Source organism: Podarcis muralis, chromosome 8, assembly GCF_964188315.1.
Source record: "Podarcis muralis chromosome 8, rPodMur119.hap1.1, whole genome shotgun sequence".
NCBI classification, from domain to species: domain Eukaryota; kingdom Metazoa; phylum Chordata; class Lepidosauria; order Squamata; family Lacertidae; genus Podarcis; species Podarcis muralis.
The window spans coordinates 65,430,663-65,454,555 of record NC_135662.1 but is presented as its reverse complement, the minus strand read 5'-3'; the positions used below and the strand labels follow the sequence as shown (position 1 = coordinate 65,454,555).

At 44.1% G+C, this 23,893-nt stretch overlaps 1 protein-coding gene across 1 annotated transcript; it reads right to left on the bottom strand.

Annotated features, from left to right (window-relative positions):
- Positions 1 to 2,025: 2,025 nt before the first annotated feature.
- Positions 2,026 to 22,551, bottom strand: IRF4 (interferon regulatory factor 4). Its single transcript, XM_028737848.2, has 8 exons — positions 22,103 to 22,551; positions 16,653 to 16,839; positions 16,145 to 16,233; positions 14,563 to 14,704; positions 11,110 to 11,217; positions 9,336 to 9,689; positions 8,081 to 8,193; positions 2,026 to 5,935 (listed from the first exon to the last, which is right to left on the bottom strand). The coding sequence occupies exons 1-8, from the start codon at positions 22,334 to 22,336 to the stop codon at positions 5,792 to 5,794; spliced, it is 1,371 nt and encodes a 456-aa protein (XP_028593681.2). The 5' UTR covers positions 22,337 to 22,551; the 3' UTR covers positions 2,026 to 5,791.
- Between the last annotated feature and the right edge of the window lie 1,342 nt (positions 22,552 to 23,893).

Genomic DNA, 23,893 nt, shown 5'->3' with positions numbered 1-23,893 from the left:
CTTGGGACTGTCTGGTAAGGGTGAAGTGTGGAATGAGCAAGTTACACCAGAGTATCTTCAGCTGAGCTGGGATTGAGCCAGGAATCCTAAACTGCTCAACCCAGCAGATCTTGCCATAGGAATGCCCCCTTAGTCTCTTTTTTTATTATTTTTATATGCAGTGCTTTTTTCCAGGGGGTACTCAAGGGTACATAGTACCGGCACATATTTTTGTTGTTAAAAAGTGTGGCATTTACTGTAATAACTTCATGGTGAGTACTGGCACCTTTTTTTTTTTAACACTGTTTGTTTTGTGGTTGGTGTTTTTAAGAAAATGCTTAGGTCATTGGACCTATCAGGAATCTCTCTCTCTGGTGTTATGTTTGTTTGTTCATCTGGAGTATCAGCTTTGTCTCCTCCCCTGGGAAAAAAAACCTCTGTGGATACCCATGTTTGTGGGTGGGGAATCGGGGATATGATCTTTCAGCCTTCCTTTTGTCGAAACTTGTGAAAGCCAAACCAGTAAGACTTTCTTTCTATGTGTTAAAAGACCATATGTTATTCTTTGGATTGGGCAAATCGCCTTCGTTGTGACATCAAAGGAAGAGCAAGGCAACTATTCCATTCGCTCTGCAAATTATTTAGCAGATATGCAGGAACTGCTTAAAAATAATTTAGCCCCCCCCCCAGCAGAACTGGACCCTATCATCATAATTTCACCTCTGCCCCCACAACTTGTATAATCTGTGTTACAGTTAGACATACTCCACACTGTGATTTTTAGGTTTCTTTCAAGTCCACAGGACTTTCAGTGGGTGGGGGAAATTGTGACCCATGATCAAGTTCTCAACAAAGCATGAAAAGGAGAAACATAAACTGATGTAAGAAGGAGGAGGAATTTAAACCTGGTTCCTGAGAGTTTACACTGGAAATGGGAAAACACTTAAGGAATAATGCCTTCCACATGGTGATAGCCACTATAATTAAGTTATTTTAAGTTCTCATCTTTGCCTTCTAAAACAAAGTGACAAGCTGTTGATGGCAAGGTATAGATAAACATCAGTTTCGTTACAGAAGTGGGTTTTTTATTTTTTAAAAAATGCTGCTGTTATCCTCACTGTTCTTATTGATTTGACTTTTTCCTTTCCATAAGGAACACATGCATTTTATAAATGAATAAGCTATGCAGCTTGAGAGTGAAGCCCTTTGCTTTTAACACAGCTCTCAGAGAAATCAATGAGATGGAGGAAAATTGAGCGGATTGGTTTCTCATTCAAAAAGGAAGTTGATATTTACCGTAGCTACAGGCTGCCGTCAATCTAACTAGTAATCTGTGGGCGGTGGTTTTCTTTTCCTGAAAACTGTTTTATGAGGTGTTTCCCCACCTCCATGCCAGTGACAAATGCTGATGTAAACAGCATAGATCTGCCAATTTGAAAGGCCACTGAATCTTCTGTTCTTTCCATAAATCTGTCGAAACATAGGGGCTCATAACCTAAAGCCCCTGCAGGAGCTACAACATACCAGTCAAAGTTAAAAACTTCAAGTTCCATATATTTCAATGGGAGAATTAAATACCTACTTAATACTCTCCCATTGAAATCAAACTTTGGCTGGACAGTGTCTGAGGTTTTCAGCAATAGACCCATCACAGATCGATTGGACACATCCCAGAATTGGACACAGTATCCCAGGTATGGTCTGATCAAGGGAAGGGACACTCTATTCTGTCTTGGTCAGATCACACCTGGAATACTGTGTCCAATTCTGGGCACCACAATTTAGGAAGGATGTTGTTGACAAGCTGGGAGAATTGGATGCTAGATTAGATGGTCTTTCTGTCTTATCTAGCAGGAATCTACTTACATTCTTATGAGCTGCTAAAAGACTTGAGATAAGATTTCAACAGCAGGAAGAAAGTAGACCTCAAGAGGATATAAGCAGAATTTGAACAGAAACAGGAAGTTGTTCAGAAGCCCCCACCCCCTTTTAGCCATTGATGTGTTTGAAAGCAACACTGGGAAAGAGACTAAAAATTCATCACTTTATTTTACAATATTACATTTCAAACAATGTCTCAAAAATCCAGCTTTCTTTTTTCCACTATTAATAGTACATTTATAGCTCTGTTCTACTACTAGCCAATACAGTGGTACCTCGGTTTACAAACTTAATCCATTCCGGAAGTCCGTTCTTAAAGCGAAAATGTTCTTAAACTGAGGCGCGCTTTCCCTAATGAGGCCTCCCGCCGCCAGTGCCCTTCCACTGTTCAGATTCCATTCTTAGACCGAGATAAAGTTCTCAGACCAAGACACTATTCCCAGTTTTGCAGAGTTTGTAAACCAAATTGTTCTTAAACCAGACTGTTCTTAAACCAAGGTACCACTGTATTCATAACCAACTTGATCCAGTAATTCTATCTGTTCTATTATAACCTTCCTCGGCTGCTCCTGCAGAAACTAGACAAAATAAAAGCTTGAAACTAAATACTCTGAGCACACCTGTGATCCCAAATACTTAAAAAAAGGAAGTTTCGTTTAAGAGCTATGGAACTTGCTTAAAAAAGAAATGTGGTTAGAAATTGTAAACACTGCACCTCAAGACAATACAGAAGGCATGATCCAACCAAACCCAAATAATTTTGAGATTTAAGCTTTTGCTTAAGGGCAAACTCAACATTACACAGAAAGGTCTGTTATATCACCCTGACCTCTTTTAATTGGCAAGCAACTTCAAATTGATGAGCAGATTTTGAACCGAGGGTGGGTGAATGCAAACAGAGTTTCTCATCCCTTTTTTTGGCATCACTTTTTCTGCTCAAAATTCCTTCTCCCCAGTGTCTTTTCTCCCCAGTGTGTTTCACATAGAAGCAGGGCACATATGTGGAACAGTGTGGGTAGGGCAGTTGGAAAAGGGTGGTTTTGCTTGAAAATAGTAAGCAGAAAATAGATTCCTTGGCTCAAAACTGCAGTCTTCCAAAGTTCATTTGTGTTTAAATACAAACGAATATTGCAGCCCATTGAAATAATACAGGTATCACTTTTCTGGATTCTGGGACACAGCTATTTGCATATATCACATTTGCCAAAGCCATTTCCAACTGTGGTTTCCATACATTTCCCCCAAAAAGTATTGGCAATCCTAAAACAATTTGCTAACGTTGAGCTTCCTTCCAATGCTAAAAATACCCCATAAGATAAAGAAACTGCAAAAGCTCAATTTGCATAAATGAATCAGTAGGAAAAAGCACTCCCTTCTGCCTTGGATATTCAAAACACAATTTGGTTCTTGGTAACCTTTGCAACTCCTGATAGTGAAGACTAGGCTGTATACAGAAATATCTTGGAAATCAAAATTACTGCTCTTTCCTCCCATAGCTCAGGTCTGAGTTCTTATGCCTGTAAAAGTCATTTGAAAGATGTACTGGACAGCAAACTGAACGCTACTAGTTCAGTTGGCCATCTTTCCCATTCTTTTCTACTACGGGGGGGGGGGGGATTTCACCTTTTTAAAAAGAACCCGCTTTAAAAAACAGCAAGAGTGTCCATTCAGTTGAAAGTTGCTTCAGTTCCTTATCTGTAGGAGAAAACACGCACACACAAAATGCTCATGCTATGGAAACCTGTATGCCACCTTAGATAAAAGTGTTCGAATCCAGTCTGAAGTAGTTCACAGCACGCACCAGCGTTTTCCATTTATATATACATTTATTCCATAGTTGCCACTGAAGTGCATTCTGTACCACTTGGAAATATGTTCTATTCAAATCAATAGGACTGTCCTCCAAGTAATGAATTATGAACCAGTGTGCTATAAACATAGATCTCACATTGCCTTGTATGAGAAAAAGATGTAGTCATCAAGCCTTTGAAAACTAAACACAAGCTGCATTTCATAAGTGGAATTCAGAAATAACATTTCTTTATACAACTAACAAAATAAAGGGGAGGGGGCTGCAAGCAAAAAAAAAAGGTCTGTCACACATGAGAGAGAGAAAGAGAGAGAACGTGCTTGTTTGCTGAATGGATCAACACCACAAATGTATATGTCTGAAAAGAACCAAACATCTATACAGCGCCTATCAATTTTTCAAGCTGAATAAGATTAATAGTACAGTCATAGGCATGTTTACTCAGAAGTAAGTCCCGCAATGTCAATGGACCTTACTCTGTAGTAAGCATGATAAGGATTGCAGCCTAAATACATCAGGAAAAAATGTGCCAGGTGATGGGACTAGCTATTTAGGAGAAGGAAATGGATATTATATCCCAAGGCATCATGCATCTTTAAGATGTATAAATTCGGGGGATGGGGGGGTTAGAACATGGGTCTTCTGCCAATTGTATAAAAATATACAATTTGTCCCTGATTAGAAATTCAAGTAGAACACATTTTTAATTTTAATACTTCAATGCAGGAAAAAACACACACCTACAAATAGTTTTTAAGGAAGGAAGGGATCTTGATGACTATTTCCTATGATTCATTAGAATATGCTGCTTTGATACTGACATGTCTGATCAAGCAAATAACCAATAACCTGAAATTTCAGTCCTTCCTTTACTTTTAAAATTAAAATAGTGATGGAAATAAAAACAACATGGAGGTAAGGGTGGGAAGTCAAAACATTAAGGAAAGTGTGTGTTGAAGTTGATTTGTGTCTTTTTGTTTTGCTTTTTTGAAATTCAATAAATTTTAATATTAAAAAAGGTCACATAGTTACTTATGTAACCGGAGCACTTGACTCTGTCCTGAATGAGTGCCAATGTCTGTCAACATTATCACTCAGAAGAAATAATTCTGACAATAAAGTCAATTGTGAATCTGTCCAAAAACTGTTTTGAGTGCTTAGATGGCTCATATTAAACTATAGTGCGCTTGTGAGTTCACAATCGGTTTGTATATAGATTTACACTGATTCGTCTTAAATCCTGTGCAAACATGTGTTTCACTCTTTGGTAATTGTTTTTTTAAAATGCCTGAGGCTGCAGGACTATACATAAGTACCCTGGGAGCAGGTACTACTGAACTCCCAGTAGGCATGTATAGGATTCCACAGCAAATCCAGCAGTTATTGGAAAGAAGCTTTGACTGCTTACTAAGCATTAAATGAGCTCTATGAAAATGACATATAATGGCATAAATAACATAGCATGATAATAAAACATTTATCCTAGGAATAATCCTGATGCAGAATGTGCTGCGCATGTCCATTTTTCAAAAGAGCGACAATATACATTTTTTAAAAACGTGAAAAAATGTCAGAAATTATAGTTCTTAAAAAAACACACAACATTACACCTGTACACTGCAACTTTCTTTAAAGACTATATAGATGTTTTTGAAATAGTATACTTATAAAAATTACAGAATAATTCCATTTCGTTGAATAATGTGCTTTTGTGTACCCCCTTATATCTTAAGTAAGCTGCTGCTTCGGTCTAGGAATTCTTGCCCTGAGATATCTAATCAAATAAATAATTAAGAGTCTGAAATAAGTTCAAGTCATCTATAAGACACTGCCTCCCTTTAAGAACATGTAAACATAGGAAGTATTTTGTCAGTTTCCACCGCTAACCCCAGTGTTAGAATCTGAGGTACAGCAATCCAAAAAAAGGAGGGAGGAGAGCATGTGTCCATTGTAATATATTTTTAGGCTTGACCACAACCATTCTTTGAACTTAATTGTTGTTGTTGTTCTTTTCCCAGGGGAAATCCAAGCATTTACTTATAACATGTAGCTGTGAACCAACGATTCTTGCATTAGGCATAACATCCAACACGATGCTTCAAGGCACCGATTTTCACATGCTTATTCTGGAACGGAGGAATGGTGGAGAGCTCGATGGTAGTCTTCTGAACTGGTGACTTGTTCTGGTATATCATAGCCTCTTAGAAAAGGTCCGGTGTTTTGCTGTGCAAAGTAGTATAGCTGCCTTGCAAACATGGGCTCAACCTTAACAGATAGAAAAGTTAATGGGACACATAGCCAGATGGTCTGATTCATTCATATTGAATATATATATTAATCATGACAAGTCAACGGAGTTCCTCATTAGAAAGCATTTCATTTGTGTTCTATCTAGTTTTATCAATTCCAATGGACTTGCTGAAGATACTGAAGTTTATCAGCACATGCTTCTTTACAGTAGCAATCATATACAGTGGTACCTCAGGTTACATACGCTTCAGTGTCCTTACAGCTAACGCCTTTCATCCTCCTTTATTTAGGGCTATTTAGCCTATAATTCACAAAGCTGTTAAGCCAGAACATCAGTCGCCTAAATGGCTTAATTAGGTTGTGAATCAGGTTGTTAATTATGCGTTCTATTATAAACAATACTAAGAAACATTCAGCAGAAGAATTAGCTGTACAAGATCACATTATTTGACCAAGGTAATCTTGGAGAAATAAGATAATCTATGTTTTGAGCTTCAGCGTAAGTTGTTTCGAAGTACGCGTAATACCTGCAATTATCATATGAGTTACAGTGGTACCTGGGGTTACAGGCGCTTCAGGTTACAGACGCTTCAGGTTACAGACTCTGCTAACCCAGAAATAGTACCTCGGATTAAGAACTTTGCTTCAGGATGAGAACAGAAATCGCACGGCAGTGGCACGGCGGCAGCGCAAGGCCCCATTAGCTAAAGTGGTGCCTCAGGTTAAGAACAGTTTCAGGTTAAGAACAGACCTCCAGAGCGAATTAAGTTCTTAACTCGAGGTACCACTGTAACTTTGTCCTGAAAGCTGTGTGTCAACGTAGCACTGAGAGACTCCTTGCATGAGTGGATTGACTTCTGCCTGCACAACGGGACTCCCCCCTGTCCTCCCCCCCCCTTTGCCCGCCAAATCTGTTCTCTCTGGAGCATATTGGGGGGGGGGCTGGGCATGTGCAGGGGAAGGAATGGGGAAATCCCATTGTGGGTAGAAATAATTTTACTCATAGATTTGATACCACCCTATGTTTGGTTGCAGGTCTTTTCTCTCTCTCTCTCTCTCTTTTTTACAATTTCCGCTGCAACAATCAACTGTAAAAGTTGATAATGTAAGGAAGATTTAGCTCTTATTGCAACTGATCAAGTAGGCAATTCACATAGTGAAGAGGAATAACATTTCAAACATCCCTGCCACTCCCTTTGTATGCCTGTGTGGAGTTTTTGCTATCTCCAGGGCTCTGCAGGAGCTCCATACTTTTAGAAAGGCCATGTTCAGCAAGGGAAAATATATTTTTGTCATCATTCACGGTAGGCAGTAGATGTTTTAGGTCAATGTTAGTTCAAGACACATAAAGGATCTCAGACCTGGTATGTTCTGAAGCCTGCGCTTGCACATGTGTATAGGCTTCTGTGTACATGAAACTGTAGTAGAATGCTGGACAGCGCCATGCCTGTTTCTTAGAAACAAGTCCTGCTGATTTCTGTGGGCCTTGTTCCTAGTATGTGTGTACAGTGGTACCTCTGTTTACGTACTTAATTTGTTCCGGAGATCCGTTCTTAACCTGAAACTGTTCTTAACCTGAAGTACCACTTTCGCTAATGGGGCCTCCTGCTGCTTCCGCCGTGCATTAGGACACAGAATGCAGGAAGCACTTGGTAAGTGGGAGGAGGGAATCACTATGGAAGTAAGGGGGTGAGATTTCCACTCATCCACTGTGCTCAAAGCATTATTTATTACAGCTTTGTAGAATCCTATAAAAACACCAACACGGCGCAATGGGTGACAAGCCAAAAGGCCCCTCTTTATAGTTCATGTCTAGTTTATTTAGCGGTATTGAAATAAACTGTGAAATAAACTGTGATTTCCAATTTCAGAATATTTGAATTGTTGTAACGTTTAGCTTAAATCAAAAGCGTAATCACAGATGTGAATCACTCAGAAACTGGTGTTGCATATTTCCAGGTGATTATCATACTTAAGGAAGTTTCAGATATACTGTACTGCCTAGCTGTAAGAGTGGTGATTTACCTTTCATTTCAATGCTCCTTTTCAACCTTATTTGAATACATTGGATTAACTTAATTCACTTTAAGCATTCACCTTACCCCCTTTAATATATTTGCATGCCCCTAGTTTCAAGCAAATCAAATCGTTTATACTTACATGGGCTGTAATTTGTTTTCTTTGCCTTTGTGGATCTGGAAACTCTTCACCGAAACACAACACAATCTGGAATCTAGGCAACGGCCTCCCATGGTGGGCAAATACTTGTAGTTCTGGAAAGCCAACAGAAAATACTCAAGCTATTATGTAGGACTAAACTTCAGAGCTATGGCAGAAAAACAAATATCATGGAAAATCAGCCTATATTACTGATCAAAAGAATCTGCGGCAATGAGGATGGCAAAAGACCTAACAAAATCTAGAATCCAAATCAGTACATATCTGCAGCACCCTATCCAGCAATGTTAAAAATTGTAAACTTCTCCATCTTTCCGATCAGGTACATAAGCATAATAAAATTTCTCTCAATTTGGCAGAACGTTACTGTTTCCAGTTTATTGAGTGCTTCCAGGTATGCCATGGTTGTCTGTATTTACCCTCAAGCTGGGATAAACCAGAGCTGGCTGGCCTTCAGAAAAGACCCCAGATTTTAGAGGAGAACCTCTAAAATATGTATGGAGAAGACACAAGTCTCCCACATGCCTTTAGCGGAGTTACAATTTATAATTTTTTCACTCAAAATTGTATAACTGGGGGTTTATGGGGATTTTATAATAAAGACTATTGGAATCCAAAAAGGAAAATCTATAAAATGGTGCTTCCATTTTGTTTTAAAAAAACCAAACCACTAAATAATCTGCTTAAAATATTCCACTTTCAAATTTGCTGTAGATAAGAAATGTTTATTTCAGTCCAGATGTTTCTATATCCAGTCCACATATCACAGTCTCTAATTAAGCAGATGTGTTTATATTAGCCCATTTGATCTCACCAAAGTAAAACCTGAAGCTGCACAATGTTATTTTCATTGCAAAACAGCCAGTGTTGTACATACTAAAAGTTATACATACTGTACAACTGTAAGTGTTAGCACCCTGGACACCAAAGACTAAAGGAGCATTTAAGAATGCAGATAAGATAAGGGGGGGAAAACCTTCTGAAATATTGCACCACTGACTAGCAGGCAAAAAAATGTGTGTGAGGAGCATTATTAGCCGACAGTAGGACAACTGGTGAGTTGACATTACATTTCTCAAGTGAAGGCTAATTAGAAATTTTTAGCAAATTAGGTAATATTTCAGCTCATGCTATGGTCAAATAGAGGGAATGTGCATCCAACTCCTTCTGAAACCCACTGCTATGACAAACGAAGAAGCTTGCATCACACAACCTACAAGGACTGTAATATACATACCTGACAAAAACTGCTGAGTATCAAAAAGTTTGCATGTCTGCTCCCTTTCCAATTTGTTAGGCCTGTCGTTGCAAAATGCCAGAGGCCCATCCCAATAGATCCTGCTTTGGCAAAGTCTCTTAGCATAGAGTCCGTCAGGTGTCATCCAGAGTATTACTCCCCTTTCCAGGTGGCTTAAGGATTTTTCAGTTATTTTCCTCTGGTTGTGATCTTCTGGATAAGGGAAAAGAACTTGGTCCAGCCCGCTGACCTCATAACTTTGGCCATGAGATATTCTGCACCCCTCAGGACTTGAAGTAGTGACTTCTTTCACAAGAGTTTCGTGGTAATATAGACAGATGTGCAGTCGACAATCTGAAAGCATATTTATGCAAAATTGTTGTTAACCGTTGGACACCAGACAATGGCATGTCATGTAACATCTACGAGGAAGCTAAGAAGCATTGAGGTTGAGTTGCACATAGCATCTCAGAGATGTGGCTTCAAACCACTTTTCAGTGGCAGACTTTGAACCTGAGAATGCATATACAATTTTAAATACACTTGCTAGGAAATTAAGCACAGTGGGACTTAAACATGTGTAAGATTGTGCCACACAGCAGATTAGCTGGGGAAATGCTGGTTGTGAGGATATTGGCATAGTGATTCCTATGATTCACTGAGTTGAGCTATGACTTGTTGGCCAAGTCAAAAGGCAGGCTACTTGATAACTGATAGGTAGCTGTTCCATTGGTGTTTTTTTTTGGTGGTGGAGCATTGGAACAAGTAATAAATATGGCTGCTGTGCTGTAGGTACGGGCAGCAAGAGCTACAGTTAGTGAAATCAGCCACCCTTACACCAAGATAACACATCTACAAACACGCCACTAAAATTAACTTTGTGCAAATGCTTAAGCGGTACGGAATTCTTGTCAACATGTACATTAATGGGAATTGACTAGTAGTTGTGCATGAACATCAGTCATAATGTACACTCACATGACAGCATGGAGAAAGTTTACCAAACAATCAACAGGGAATGTTACAGCCGACGGTATGAGTCGTTGCCAAATGATTTGGGGGGAAATTAACTGATCAGTTGTACTTCAATGCCTGGTTGATGTGCAACACCTCCACATATGTTTCACTGATCGCCTGGGTAATCCACATAGTCCCCGACAGGATAATTTTGTTTATTTAAATATTTATATGCGGCTCTTCAGTGGAACTTCCACAGCTGTTTTCAAAAATAATATAAAATATATAACAACCAACTAAAGAGAGGAAAATATACTCAAGTGTCTGGGATCCTTTGCTTGACACTGAAAGGATAACATGGTTGGTGCTAGACAGGTCATCCTTGGGAGAGAACTCCACAGATAGGAACTTCTATTGAGGAGGAGCTCTCTCTGGTTGCTTCCTGCTTTGACTGGCCAATAAACACACCACCTTAATTGACTTTGGCCACCTTTTTCCAACATCATGTGGAACCCGGGCACATTCACTAGGCATTGCCCAAAATTCAACGCATATTGACTGGGCACTGCACAAAATTCCTTGTTCATGTTGTCTGTGAACATTCTCCACACTTCATATATATGTGCACAACCAACATGTATGCACACCCTGTATTCACCTTACATTTTTTTAAACCAAATCAGAGAACCAAACATTGATGGAAATTTCACAGTTATCCTCTCATTTGAGCTCACGGGGAAAGGGTGTGTGTGTGAAAGTTATGAGAGGGCTCTCATGAATTCATTGCTACTTGCCAATTGTTGAATTATTTATATACCTGACAATGGAAGAGCTTCACCAGACCTTATGCTCGGCTCTATTGGGATCCCAGGAGTCTGTGCCTCGGGTGGCGCGCAAGCGTAAAAGGTTCCAGTTACCTGACAACCTGCTTTCACAAACAAAAAGTTTCTGTTCACAAACTATGCTGCCAAGAGGTCCAAAATCCATTGAAGGCTTTCCCCATCCAGTCTGATAAATTCCCCTTCCATTTCGACCTGAACACATTTTGTTTGTTTGTTTATACGCTGTCTTTCAGCAGCGCTCCCAGGTAGTTTACGAAAACCTTGGCAGATGCTTCCCTTCTCCTGGACTCTGGGTGTTTTGGCTGAGTTTGGAGGGCCTTGTCTGGCTGCAGAGATGGATCCCTTGGTGCTTCTGTACTTCCTCACACTAAGTGGTACCTCATGGATGCTTTAAACCAGCGGTTCTCAGTCTGTGGGTCCCCAGATGTTGGACTACATCTCCCATCATCATCTCCCTGAGCTCTGGCCTTGCTAGCTAGGGGTGATGGGAGTTGTAGTTCAACAACATCTGGGGACCCACAGGTTGAGAAAGGCTGCTTTAAACCATTGCATGACTCCAGAAGAGGCATGGCACTGGGATTGACTTCAGGGGCTTATTTTCTAGTACAGTGGTACCTCGGGTTACATACGCTTCAGGTTACATACGCTTCAGGTTACAGACTCCGCTAACCCAGAAATAGTGCTTCAGATTAAGAACTTTGCTTCAGGATGAGAACAGAAATCCTGCTCCGGCGGCGCGGCAGCAGCAGGAGGCCCCATTAGCTAAAGTGGTGCTTCAGGTTAAGAACAGTTTCAGGTTAAGAACAGACCTCCGGAACGAATTAAGTACTTAACCTGAGGTACGACTGTAAATGTGTTTAGTATCTCGCTCCTCCAAGGTGCTCAAAGTGGCACATGTGGTTCTATCCACTTTATTCTCATAACCTTATGGGGAAGTAGTGCCAACTCGGGCCCCAGACTGTGGGTGCCCAGCGGATGCACACTGTGATGTCATAATGTGATGCTGTGATGCCATATCGCAATGCAATGTTATGGCGCATGTGCGCTCTGCTGCCGCAGTGGCAACTGGGCCAAGGCCTGCACCTTTGTCACAGGGCCTCTGTTGGGGCCTGCTGCAGCAGTAGTTGCACTCTGGAAGCATGTCTGCAGCTGCAATGGGCCCCAACAGAGACCCTGCGGCAAAGCACAGGGCCAGTTGCTGCTGCAGTGCCACAGCACCAGAGGCAAGGCAGCAGGCCACATGGGCAGGGGGCAGAGGCTGGCCACCCACAGCAAAATAAAATTGTGGGTGCCTGGGCCCCCGTGGCCCCCTGGAATTGGCAGCACTGCTATGAGGCAGGCCAAGCTGGGAGATAGAGACTGGTCCAACGTCACCCAGTAAATTTTCTGGTGGAATGGGAATTTGAACCTGGGCTACTCTGATCCTAGTTCAGCCCTCTAATTACTACATCACACAGGCTTTCAGCCTTAGCGTGAAGGCGGATTTAACATTTATACAGCATTGGGAGCAGTATGAAATGCTTTCACTAGATTGCATCCAATTCTACTTGTCCTTCTTAGGCTAAGCACTGAAAAAGAAAAAGAAAAGCAAGAATGCCCAGTTGTGCAAGTTTAAAACTAAAACCTACTTTGCATAGGATCAGCTGGCTTTGTGATGTCACAGAGCTAGGAAAACCTCAAGGGGGTTCTTCAGGCATTCAGCTTTAATGATTCATGGTTGGGATTGAAAGAGATGCATAAGCATCTAAGTGATAAACTCTCCCAGAGAAATCAATAGGACTTAGAGAAGGGGTTGACTTGGGGGTGTATCATTGTGCCTTAAATATCTGTTCATTTATAATGTATCTTTGTATTGCGTTGAAATCAGCCAGATTCACTCATGGGCTAGTAGGTGCAAGAGGGAAGCCAAAAATTAATAAAGCAATATGCTTTTATTTGACAGGCTTCACTGAACACATTCCATGTTTATGAAGCACTTGGAGCAGAGATTGCCAATTTTGGAAACCTGAGTAATAGGCATTGGCACCGCACTGCAACCACACAGGCAGCTGGCATAGTTCATTTGGTACAGCATGAAACTCTTAACATCAGGGCCATGGGTTCGAGCCTGACGCTGGGCAAAAGATTTCAGAATTGCAGGGCGTTGGACTAGAGGACTCTCACGGTCCCTTCCAGCCCCACAATTCTATGATTCTATGCACACCCCATAGCCATGCATATATACATGCCCCACAACCATCCATTCACAACCCCATCTACCCTCCAACACTTTGGCTTGGAACAGTGTTCAGCCTTTTTGCAAGCATAATTTGTTTTTGGCAAGGGGAGGGGCGTCATCTTCCTGGAGAGTGCGGCTGAGCAGGAACTGGTTAACCCACTCCAGGAGGTTATATATCTCTCTCTCACACACACACACAGGCAATTAGGCTTGGGGAAAGCCTTCTATCATAGTATTTTATTTTATTTTTTAAAAAACTAATTGCAGGAGGGGAGGGTGATTTTTTTGGGTTGCAACAGAAAGGAAAGAAGTCTTCTTTCGGCCTGACTACAATGGGTGTGATGTGAGGAGGGGTTACTGTGGGCACCAGGAAATATACTGTGGGCACATGTGTGCTTGCATGTGCCACGTTGGTGACCCCACTCTGCAGAACAGGGGTGCCAACCTGGCTAAAATACAGGAGGATGCAGGTAAGCCCCACCCTACATAATTGATCACATGATGCGGTGCACACACCCCATTTGAATGGCAATGCCCATGAAATCTGGAGGGCCCTGGCCTCCTGAAATATTTTATTTTGGGGAGTCAAAGAGACCTCAGCCCCTAGGAGTTGGCTCTTATGCTGCAGAATAACATCAGTTTTGTCAACACTGAAAAGCTTTCATTATGTGCACCATCAGAAATAGGCCCATTTGACTTACCTACTTTGCCTGGTCCGTTATTCTGAATCCTCAAAGTGAAAGCACTCCACAGTCCTGTGGAGATTGCACCGTTTTCTTATACTGAGTGCTCATTGTAATGGAACTTTAGAACATGCTCCAAAGTTAACCACTTCTGCAAGTCCAATTGATTTCAGTGAGAGGGCTCTTGCAAGTGCTTGCCTATCCTTTAAATGACATTTTAAAGTCCTTACTTTTGGCTGCCTAATCTCATTCATACCATTGTACTTTCTTCCAACAGTGGAATGCACATATAGAGTTTTCCCACTTCCCAAGGTTTCCCCATTCATTTCAACAAAGAGGGGATGTTTACATACACAAAGTGCTGGATATACTGAGCAGTGTCTTCTAATGAAATGAATGAGGAAATCCACTTTACACCTTATTCACAACCACATGGACACAGCCACTGGGTCAGGAACCACAACTTCTTTCGCAATTTAAATAACCACCAGATACAGCTCTGTCTATAAACACTGGAATCTTCTTACCGTTCTGACATGCTGGGCTTTGCCAATGGTGGTTGCGAGCTGCAAAAGGAACACTTGCACACTGGTAGGAGATATCGGGGTGTGACTGCTCCGGCATATAGTCCCTCCAATTACGGTCATGAGACACCATGTAGCTTGGCACCTGCATGTTTAACGAAATATTACATAATGTGGTGGTGTTTTTTAATGCACTTTTTAAAAAAAGGTTTACCATCACAGTTCTAAGAAGGAGAAAGAAAACACATCAGCAAAGTATGTCAATTCACAATGCCATTTTGCAGAAAGCAGGTATGTGTGGCCAAAACCAATAATACAAAATAACAAAAGAGGACGGGGGAGGCATTGACAGATACGGCATGCAAGTCAGGCAAACAGGTCTGAGTAGGGGTCCAAGATCTCAGAATAGTTGTGATCCTCACAACTTCAGACAAAAGTAATGTTTTCATATGCTGCAGGAGAAGAAAGGTCCTCCGACCAATGAGCTCTCAAAGCAGCTGTGTGGTCCTTCCAGTGCTGTCAAACCAGTTACTTAGCCATGAATAAAGTGTGCAGGGTCAGTCTGTGGTGTCCCACACATCACATAATGGTTTTAAATTAAAGGGACCCCTGACCATTAGGTCCAGTCGCGGACGACTCTGGGGGTGTGGTGCTCATCTCGCTTTACTGGCCGGGAGAGCTGGCGTACAGCTTCCGGGTCATGTGGCCAACATGACTAAGCCGCTTCTGGTGAACCAGAGCAGCGCACGGAAATGCCATTTACCTTCCCGCCGGAGCGATACCTATTTATCTACTTGCACTCTGATGTGCTTTCAAACTGCTAGGTTGGCAGGAGCAGGGACCAAGCAAAGGGATGTCACCCCATCACGGGGATTCGATCCACCAACCTTCTGATTGGCAAGTCCTAGGCTCTGTGGTTTAACCCACAGCGCCACCCGTGTCCCCATATAAGTTATAGTCAATTGCAGACAGAATCTTCAGCTTTCCCACCCATCCTCATTTCTACATCCCATCCTCAAAATGTCCAAACACAAAATGCTCTCCAGAGTCTTGCGCAGTGTTCTCTCCAAAGCCTGCTACCAGAGATTATTTGAGTACAGGTGCCAGGGGGCAGAACATGGGACTCTATGCACACAAAAGATCTGTTTCACCACTGATCCTTAGGTTCTCCCCTGCAAATAATGAAGATACAGCACCCAAGGTCCCCTTGGAAGAGGAAGCGCACACAAAACTGATGCATTGGTGCACAGCCAGCGTTGTTAATTAAATTTTTTAAAATGACATTTACAGGGCGGTGTAAATATTTGAAATGTATGAAGATTAATACTTGGACAGCAAATGATGAAACAGATATGAAATGTAATAAGAGCTAATAGTATGGGTTCAAAAAAAATATCGAATCACTGCAACACCTATGAACTCTTTGAGAACATTCCTTAAGTTGTAGTTGTACTCTTTGGTACTCTTTTTCAATCTCACACTAGATCAAGGAATGAAACAGCAATGGTATCAGTACATCTTCATCATTTGACATCAAAGCTAAAATACATCCATATTATATATATATATATGTATTTAGACATACCTGAGGTGGTAGTGCAGAGTAAGACGAGTTCATGGTGTAAGTATTATTCATAATCATTTGGGGATCTTCCATGCTAAGCTGTTTTGCTCCTGTGTATATAAAACAGGGAGATTTACGCATGTGTATCTTGAAGAACCTTGTGAGAAAAGTAGCTTCAACATTAAAAATGGCATTGTTATTGCTTCAGTCTACTTCATAGCCATTAGGTTTCTTGGTACGCTATACAGATAGGGGATCAATATAGAAATCTGTCATTGGAAAACTTTATCAGGATAAAAGACAACATACATGCAAAACACCCGAATTGTATAATTTATTTGCTTACAGAATCAGGCAGAACTGCATCAGTTATTTGAACCCTAGGTGCTTCTATTGTAAACCTACATAAACAAGCATTAGATTTTTAATTCACCAAACTTCATTGCTTAAAGTAATTATAGTGCTGTTGTATATCCCCACCCCAGCACCATCTCAATAAATGGGACTGTTTTGTATAATGCAAGCTTACCTTTCTTTGCTCCTTCTGGTACTATTCTGTACACTTTATAGGGGTCTGATATATCCAGCTGGCTTCTTTCAACAAGTTCTTCAAAGTCATTGCTCTTGTTCAAAGCACACCGCAGTCTTGTTTTCCAGGTGGGGGGATCCGGCTTATCAATGCCTTCTCTGAACTTCCCTTTAAACAGAGCCCAAGCCTGGAAATATTGATGGTGGTTAACATCTTGTTTTTAAAAACTCCTTTAAACATACCTATACTCAACAATATAAATAGCACGATACATGTGTTCATAATGGAAGTTCTCTGATGGGACTATCACTAGCTTTTCCCCTGCCACTATAGGATTTTCACTTCCCTAGGCATAGTTCAGCTACAAACCAAATTCCCAACACAATGCAGTTTTTCAGGACCCAGCAGAGAAGACTGCAGTAAAAGAACTAGATGTCATTCTAGATTCATAGTAGATATTTCAGTTCTACAGGAAGTATATAGACCCTGTGCCATTTGCAAAGGCTCTGTGCTATTTTAGTAAAGGTAAAGGGACCCCTGACCATTAGGTCCAGTCATGACCGACTCTGGGGTTGCAGTGCTCATCTCACTTTATTGGCCGAGGGAGCTTCCAGGTCATGTGACCAGCATGACTAAGCCGCTTCTGGCAAACCAGAGCAGCACATGGAAACGCCATTTACCTTCCCACCGGAGGGGTACCTATTTATCTACTTGCACTTTGACGTGCTTTCGAACTGCTAGGTTGGCAGGAGCTGGGACCGAGCAACTGGAGCTCACCCCATCGCGGGGAATTGAACCGCTGACCTTCTGATCAGCAAGCCCTAGGCTCTGTGGCTTAACCCACAGCGCTACCCACGTCCCTGTGCTATTTTAAAGGTAAAGGTAAAGGTACCCCTGCCCATACGGGCCAGTCTTGACAGACTCTAGGGTTGTGTGCCCATCTCACTCTATAGGCCGGGGGCCAGCGCTGTCCGCAGACACTTCCGGGTCACGTGGCCAGCGTGACAAAGCTGCATCTGGTGAGCCAGCGCAGCACACGGAACGCTGTTTACCTTCCCGCTAGTAAGCGGTCCCTATTTATCTACTTGCACCCGGGGGTGCTTTCGAACTGCTAGGTTGGCAGGCGCTGGGACTGAGCGACAGGAGCGCACCCCGCCGCGGGGATTCGAACCGCCAACCTTTCGATCGGCAAGTCCTAGGCGCTGAGGCTTTAACCCACAGCGCCACCCGCGTCCCTGTGCTATTTTAGTTCACTGCAAAACAGCATGGAGTAGACACGACATGTTTTATTTCATAGTTTCTATCCCACTGTTTCTCCAGTATGGAGCACAGGGCAGCTTAGAACAATAGTGTATAAAATGTGTGTGTGTGTGTCCGTGTGTAATTTTTATATAATAAAAATGTAATCCATTGAAGGATCTGTAGTGCTGCATCACAATTCTGAATTTGCATGAGGTCATGGTGGGATAGCTTGGAGGGACACTGAGAGGGGGGAAAGCAATTTTAAACAGTGGCATTGTATAAAGATACTTTGGAATATTTGAGGAATCAGTGTCCTTTATCTCTCTAGCCTGAGGCAGCTGCGGAATGGAAGACAGAGAAGTTTGAGTACAGCATGAAAGGAGAGACACTGAAAGTAAGGAAAGGTGGGTGCTTTAAACAACAGCAGAAGTTTCAGTAAAGCATGGGTGGAGGAACACTGAGAGGGACAAAGTTGTGATTTTAAAGAAAGGCAAAAGTTTGAGCAGAGCAAGCGGGTGGGGGAGGAAGACAATGTGGGGGAGGAAGTAGTAGAAGAAGAAGAGAAGAGTTTGGATTTGATATCCCGCTTTATCACTACCCTAAGGAGTCTCACAGCGGCTAACAATCTCCTTTCCCTTCCTCCCCCACAACAAACACTCTGTGAGGTGAGTGGGGCTGAGAGACTTCAGAGAAGTGTGACTGGCCCAAGGTCACCCAGCAGCTGCATGTGGAGCAGCGGAGACGCGAACACGGTTCCCCAGATTACAAGACTACCGCTCTTAACCACTACACCACAATGGCATTTTAAAGCAATATTTGAGTACATGAAGAAGGGAATTTGGAAATGCCCTGTTGTGTTTTCTTTTTGCTGTTATCTTTTGTGTTGTACCCATCTCTGCTATTTCTTCTTGTTAAAAATTGTTTGTTTTAAAAAAGAATACCCTCACTGTCACTCCATCCCTGCTTTACTGTTGTTGTTTAAAATCACCATTTTCCTCTCAGTTTCTATACACTCCCCACTTTACTCAAACTACTGCCACTGTTTAAAACAGCCGCTCCCCCCCCTTTCAGCGTATCTCCCTTCTCGCTGTACTCAAACTTCTCCCCCATCCATTCTTCAGCTGCTTCATGTGAGAGAAAGAAAGATCACAGAGCCCTGTGCAAAGGGGGTTTAGAATAGGAGAGAGGAAGCATGAAAATGAAGTGCTCTGTGTGCAAGGAAGAGTTGAGAAAAGTGAGGAGGAGGGTGGCAGGGAAAAAGGAGTGAAGGTGATAGCTGGGATGCAGATGGAGGGTATGAGAGGAATGGGAATGGGGTTGAAGATGTAAATAGGGTCATTAAAAGTCTGCAGAATAGGAGGGGGGTAGCTTCATAAGACTCTTGAGAGTCCCATGGACTGCAAGAAGATCAAACGTATCCATTCTGCAGGAAATCAGCCCTGAGTGCTCACTGGAAGGACAGATCGTGAAGCTGAGGCTCCAATACTTTGGCCACCTCATGAGAAGAGAAGACTCCCTGGAAAAGACCCTGATGTTGGGAAAGATGGAGGGCACAAGGAGAAGGGGACAGCAGAGGACGAGATGGTTGGACAGTGTTCTCGAAGCTACCAGCATGAGTTTGACCAAACTGCGGGAGGCAGTGGAAGACAGGAGTGCCTGGCATGCTCTGGTCCAGGGGGTCACGAAGAATCGGACACGACTAAAGGACTAAACAACAACAGCTTCGTAACTGGGCAGAAGATGAAAAGGTTGCGATGTGGGGGGGGGAAGGATGCAGAATGTTACCATGCAAGTGGTTTGTGTGCAAGGGGAGATTGTTGCACAAAAGGAAGGGGAGGTGAAGGTGAAAATGGGTGCAAAGCGGAACTGCACAATAGAAGACAGAAGTGAGATTGGGAAGGTGAAAAAGTGAGCATGAGGTGGGAAGCTCAAAGTCTAAGAGGTTAATGAGGGAATGGCAGGCAGTTGGTGAGTGGAGAAAGCAGGGGTGCAGTATTATAATAGATATATAAATCAGGCTGCAGTTCACCACCTATAAGCCTTCCTGTTTTCATGTATTTATTAACACATTTTTATCCCGCCTTGTTCCTCCAAGGAGCTCAAGGACACAGTCCTCCCCTTCTCTGTATTATCTTCACAACAACCCTGTGAGGTAGGTTGGACCGAGAGAGTGTGATTAGCCCAAAGTCACCCAGTTAAGTTTCAGGCCTGAGCAGAGATGCGAACATGTGTCTAGTCCAATGCTCTAACCACTATTTCACACTGGCTCTCAGAAAGATGTCAGCGATTCTATGCAGGCAGAAGGAATGGCGGATTTTTTAGGACCTTAGGTATTTTAACCAAAGTCAGACTCATTGGTCCATCTGCTGTCTCCCCCAGCCCTACTTTGAGATGTCAGAGATCAAACCAGGAACCTTCTGCATGCAAAGTAGATGCTTTACCACTCAGCTATGGTCTCTCTGACTATATAAATAATACTAATGCAGCTATGGTGGCAGATGCGGTCTCAACTTCTTCTAGTCTTTTCATTCTATGTGGCGCAGAGTTCAATAAGAGCCCTGCTTGCAGACAGCACACGATGGGAGCAAGGATGTAAAAACACTCAATCTTTCATAATTGGGATGTGGAATCTGTGTGTGACCCTTTGGATGTGCTGTACAGTGGTACCTCGGGTTAAGTACTTAATTTGTTCCGGAGGTTCATTCTTAACCTGAAACTGTTCTTAACCTGAATCACCACTTTAGTTAATGGGGCCTCCCACTGCTGCCGCGCCGCCGGAGCACGATTTCTGTTCTCATCCTGAAGCAAAGTTCTTAACCCAAGGTACTATTTCTGGGTTAGCAGAGTCTGTAACCTGAAGCGTCTGTAACCCGAGGTACCACTGTAGTCAGGAGTTATGAACTCTTGTTTCGTATCATGCTGAGGTGGAAATAACTTCTGCCAAGTCCAGTCTAGTCACTGGAATCTGCAGGTAGCTAAAAGGTAAAAACTATTTTCAAGTCAAGAGATGGCTTTTTAAAAAGACATGTCACAGTATGAGTTCAGTACAAAAGCTAAGAAAGCCATACCAACGTTTAACATTAAGGCTGAGTAATTAAGGAGGGAAGGGAAGGCGTTGCTTGTGGATTCAACCAGTAGCGCGAATGGTTGCTTTTAAAAATGAGTTACTATTAAAAGTAATTAGCTACATTCATTTTAGCAGAAATGGAACAGTGTTGCTCCAGGTAATGCTATTCAATAACAATCAACAGAAGGAGTTTTAGAAAGGAAGTCTTGCTAAACAGTTATTATGGTGCTTGCTGAAGTTTAATGACCAAGGCTGCAATCCTGTTCAAAATTGTACACAAGTTCCATTGATGTCTACAGAATGCAAGTTTGTGCAACTCGGAGCATCATTGCAGCCATAAAGAGTCATGCCTTGGGGTAGTTAATCAAATAAGGAAGAGGGAATTGTGGAACATGGAAGGACTCTTTCAAGTGTGACAGGAAAGGAGCTTGGCTGGCATTTTAATTCAGAAGCATCTAGGATGCTAGTTGGGTAGAAAAGATGATTCCATCATTGATTGGTGATCATTCAATTTCTCTCTTAAAGTCAGAGAAAAGAAGTGCCCTAAAATAAATGACCCTCCTAATTCCACTGTCCAGCGATTCTAATAGGGGCAGAGTCCAAGCTACCTCTTGGTTTCTTCAGTCTACACACAGTTTAGGGAACATCTCATATTTCTTTAACTAGTCACAGGTGTGCCTCTACTGCTAGGGAAAATGTACTTTCACTTGTTACAAGCTAAAGGACCCTGCGCCTTTGTGGGATTTGCCAGTGTGGATGAAAGTGGACAGAGGGTGGAGTTGGACCAATGAGCTCTAGGTTCATATCCCAGATCAGCCAGGAAGTTCACTGAGTGGCCTCAGCCAAACCTGTCTTCCAGTCCGATCTACCTTGCAGACTGTTGACAAGATAAAATAGCCAATTCCATGTACCTTACCCAATGGTCCTAAATCATCTAACTGCACCTGACCCTAAATCTGGAACCAGTTCCACTTAAAAGCACGGGCCATTTCCAAGTAAATGTACACTTTGCTTCTGATGGGAGACTGGAGCCAAACTTGCGCAAGGAAATGCAAACAGCCCCTTCGCCTCTGGCTGAGATCCAAGCCACTGGATCGCGAAATCTGGCGCGCGCCTGAACTGGGGCTTCTGAACCCCTTACCTTGAAAAGAGCGGCGTCCTCCTCTCGATTGTAGTCCTGCTTGCCCGCGTGCTTCCAGGGGATGCGGAAGATGCTCTTCTCGTCGTTCTCCCACACCAGGCCCGGGTACTTGCCGCTGTCAATCTGCTCGATCAGCCACTGGCGGAGTTTCCCGTTGCCGCAGCTCACCGAGCTCATCCCGCCGCCGCCGCCCTCGCTGGTGCTGTGGATGCCGCGCTCGCCCTCCAGGTTCATGCCACGCGCCCAGCCGACGTCGCCTGCTCCGGCGCCTCCCCTGCTGATGGGAGGGAGAAGGGTCACGTGCCACGCGCCAGACACGCGCGCGCGCGCTTCAGCGACTCCGGGCTCTCCTTTCTCTCGAGCCCACAGAACGCGCCACTCCGCAAGTTTAGCGGGAGAAGCGCGAACTTGTTCTCCACGCCCACCTTTTGCTAGCGGGCAAGCGAAGGTCGGCGGCGCCGGTGGCCATCACGGCTGGCTCCCAAGCACCCACCTAATTTCCCATGAAGGGGCCGGGCAACCTTCACGGCGCCTACGGTCGTGGGGTCAAGTTAGCACTCCTGGTATCCAGAGTGTGTGTGAGAGAGACCCGTTTCACGAGGGAGCAGACCGTTCGCTCCTTTGGCGCCAACACAGAGTAGCCCCTGCTTATGCCGCGTCTCCCTCGCGCGCACCTCCTCTCCTCGCAAACACCTCAGAGCGGCCCCTGAGGCGAGCCACAAAATGGTGCCGCCCTCCCCACCATAGAAAGGGGGGAGGGGTGTCTGCTGCCCCTGAGGAAGCTGCCGGCCGAAGCCGTCGCCTCACCTTCGACGTTTTTCCACCCCTCCCTTCCGCCCTCCTGGTCACACTTCGCCCTGACCGGCTCCTCCTCGGAGCACACGCCGAATTATCTTTCTCTCTGTGTGTGCCTGCTTCGTTTTGTGCCCTCCTCCTCCCTCAGAGCCGTCTTTGGTGTTGTTTTTTTCCCTGACAGGCAACCCACATGGCCCAAAGCCGCGCCTCACCCAGCTCCCACTTCCCTGTCGCCTTCCCTCTCCTGCAGACGCTCCTCCGTCCCCGCTTCCTTCCTCTATTCTGGGCTTCCTCGCGGCTGGCACGAGCCGGACCTCGCCTCATACTCACACAAGCCCCTTCCACTCTCTCCCCGGCCGCCGTCCTTCTCTCTCTCTCTGCCTCCTTCCTCTCTCTGTTCAAACCCCGCGCCGAGGCCTTTCCCCCTTCGCTTTCCCACCCACGCCGCGGACTCTCCGCAGGAAACTCCTCACATTCGCTCGCCAACGCGGCTGGCCCTGTTACCGTCATTCCCGCCCGCGCGCCCCGGCCCAGAGGAGGCCGAGAGGGGACTCGGCTCCGAGCAGCCGCTTCGCCCTCGTGACACATTTCCTCTCAGCCGCCCCTGAAGCGCTGGCTCACAAACCCGCGGCCGCCCCGGCTCGGCGGGACTCCCGCCCGCGCGGCACGAGGGGCGCCCGCCGATCCAGGACGCGGGGGATGGCGCTGCGCCAGTGGCTAGACGCGCCGCCTCCGCCGCGGCTCTTGGGCGCGTTTTCTCGGGCTAGCCCTAGGAAAAGGTGCCCCGGCGAGGATCGCGGCGCGCGTTGGCGCAGCTGCGCTCAAACAGTACTATTTGGCCCCTCGCCGACTTGGAAGCAGTCAAAAGCTTCTAAAGCACTCAGCGCCATGCTTTGGGCTCCCACGGGGTGCGAGGCCACTGGCGCCCCCTTGGGGGCGTGATTTCCGAGTAAACGTGCATAGGATCGGCCTGCTCCAGCGCAATCCTGTGCCCAT

Coding starts and splice junctions, on each gene's coding strand:
- IRF4 (XM_028737848.2), bottom strand. CDS start 22,336: ATGAACCTGGAGGGCGAGCGCGGCATCCACAGCACCAGCGAGGGCGGC. Junction 11,218..14,562: donor AAGCCCAGCATGTCAGAACG/GTAAGAAGATTC, acceptor TTGTGAAAGCAG/GTTGTCAGGTAACTGGAACC. Junction 9,690..11,109: donor TGAAGCTCTTCCATTGTCAG/GTATATAAATAA, acceptor ATATGCTTTCAG/ATTGTCGACTGCACATCTGT.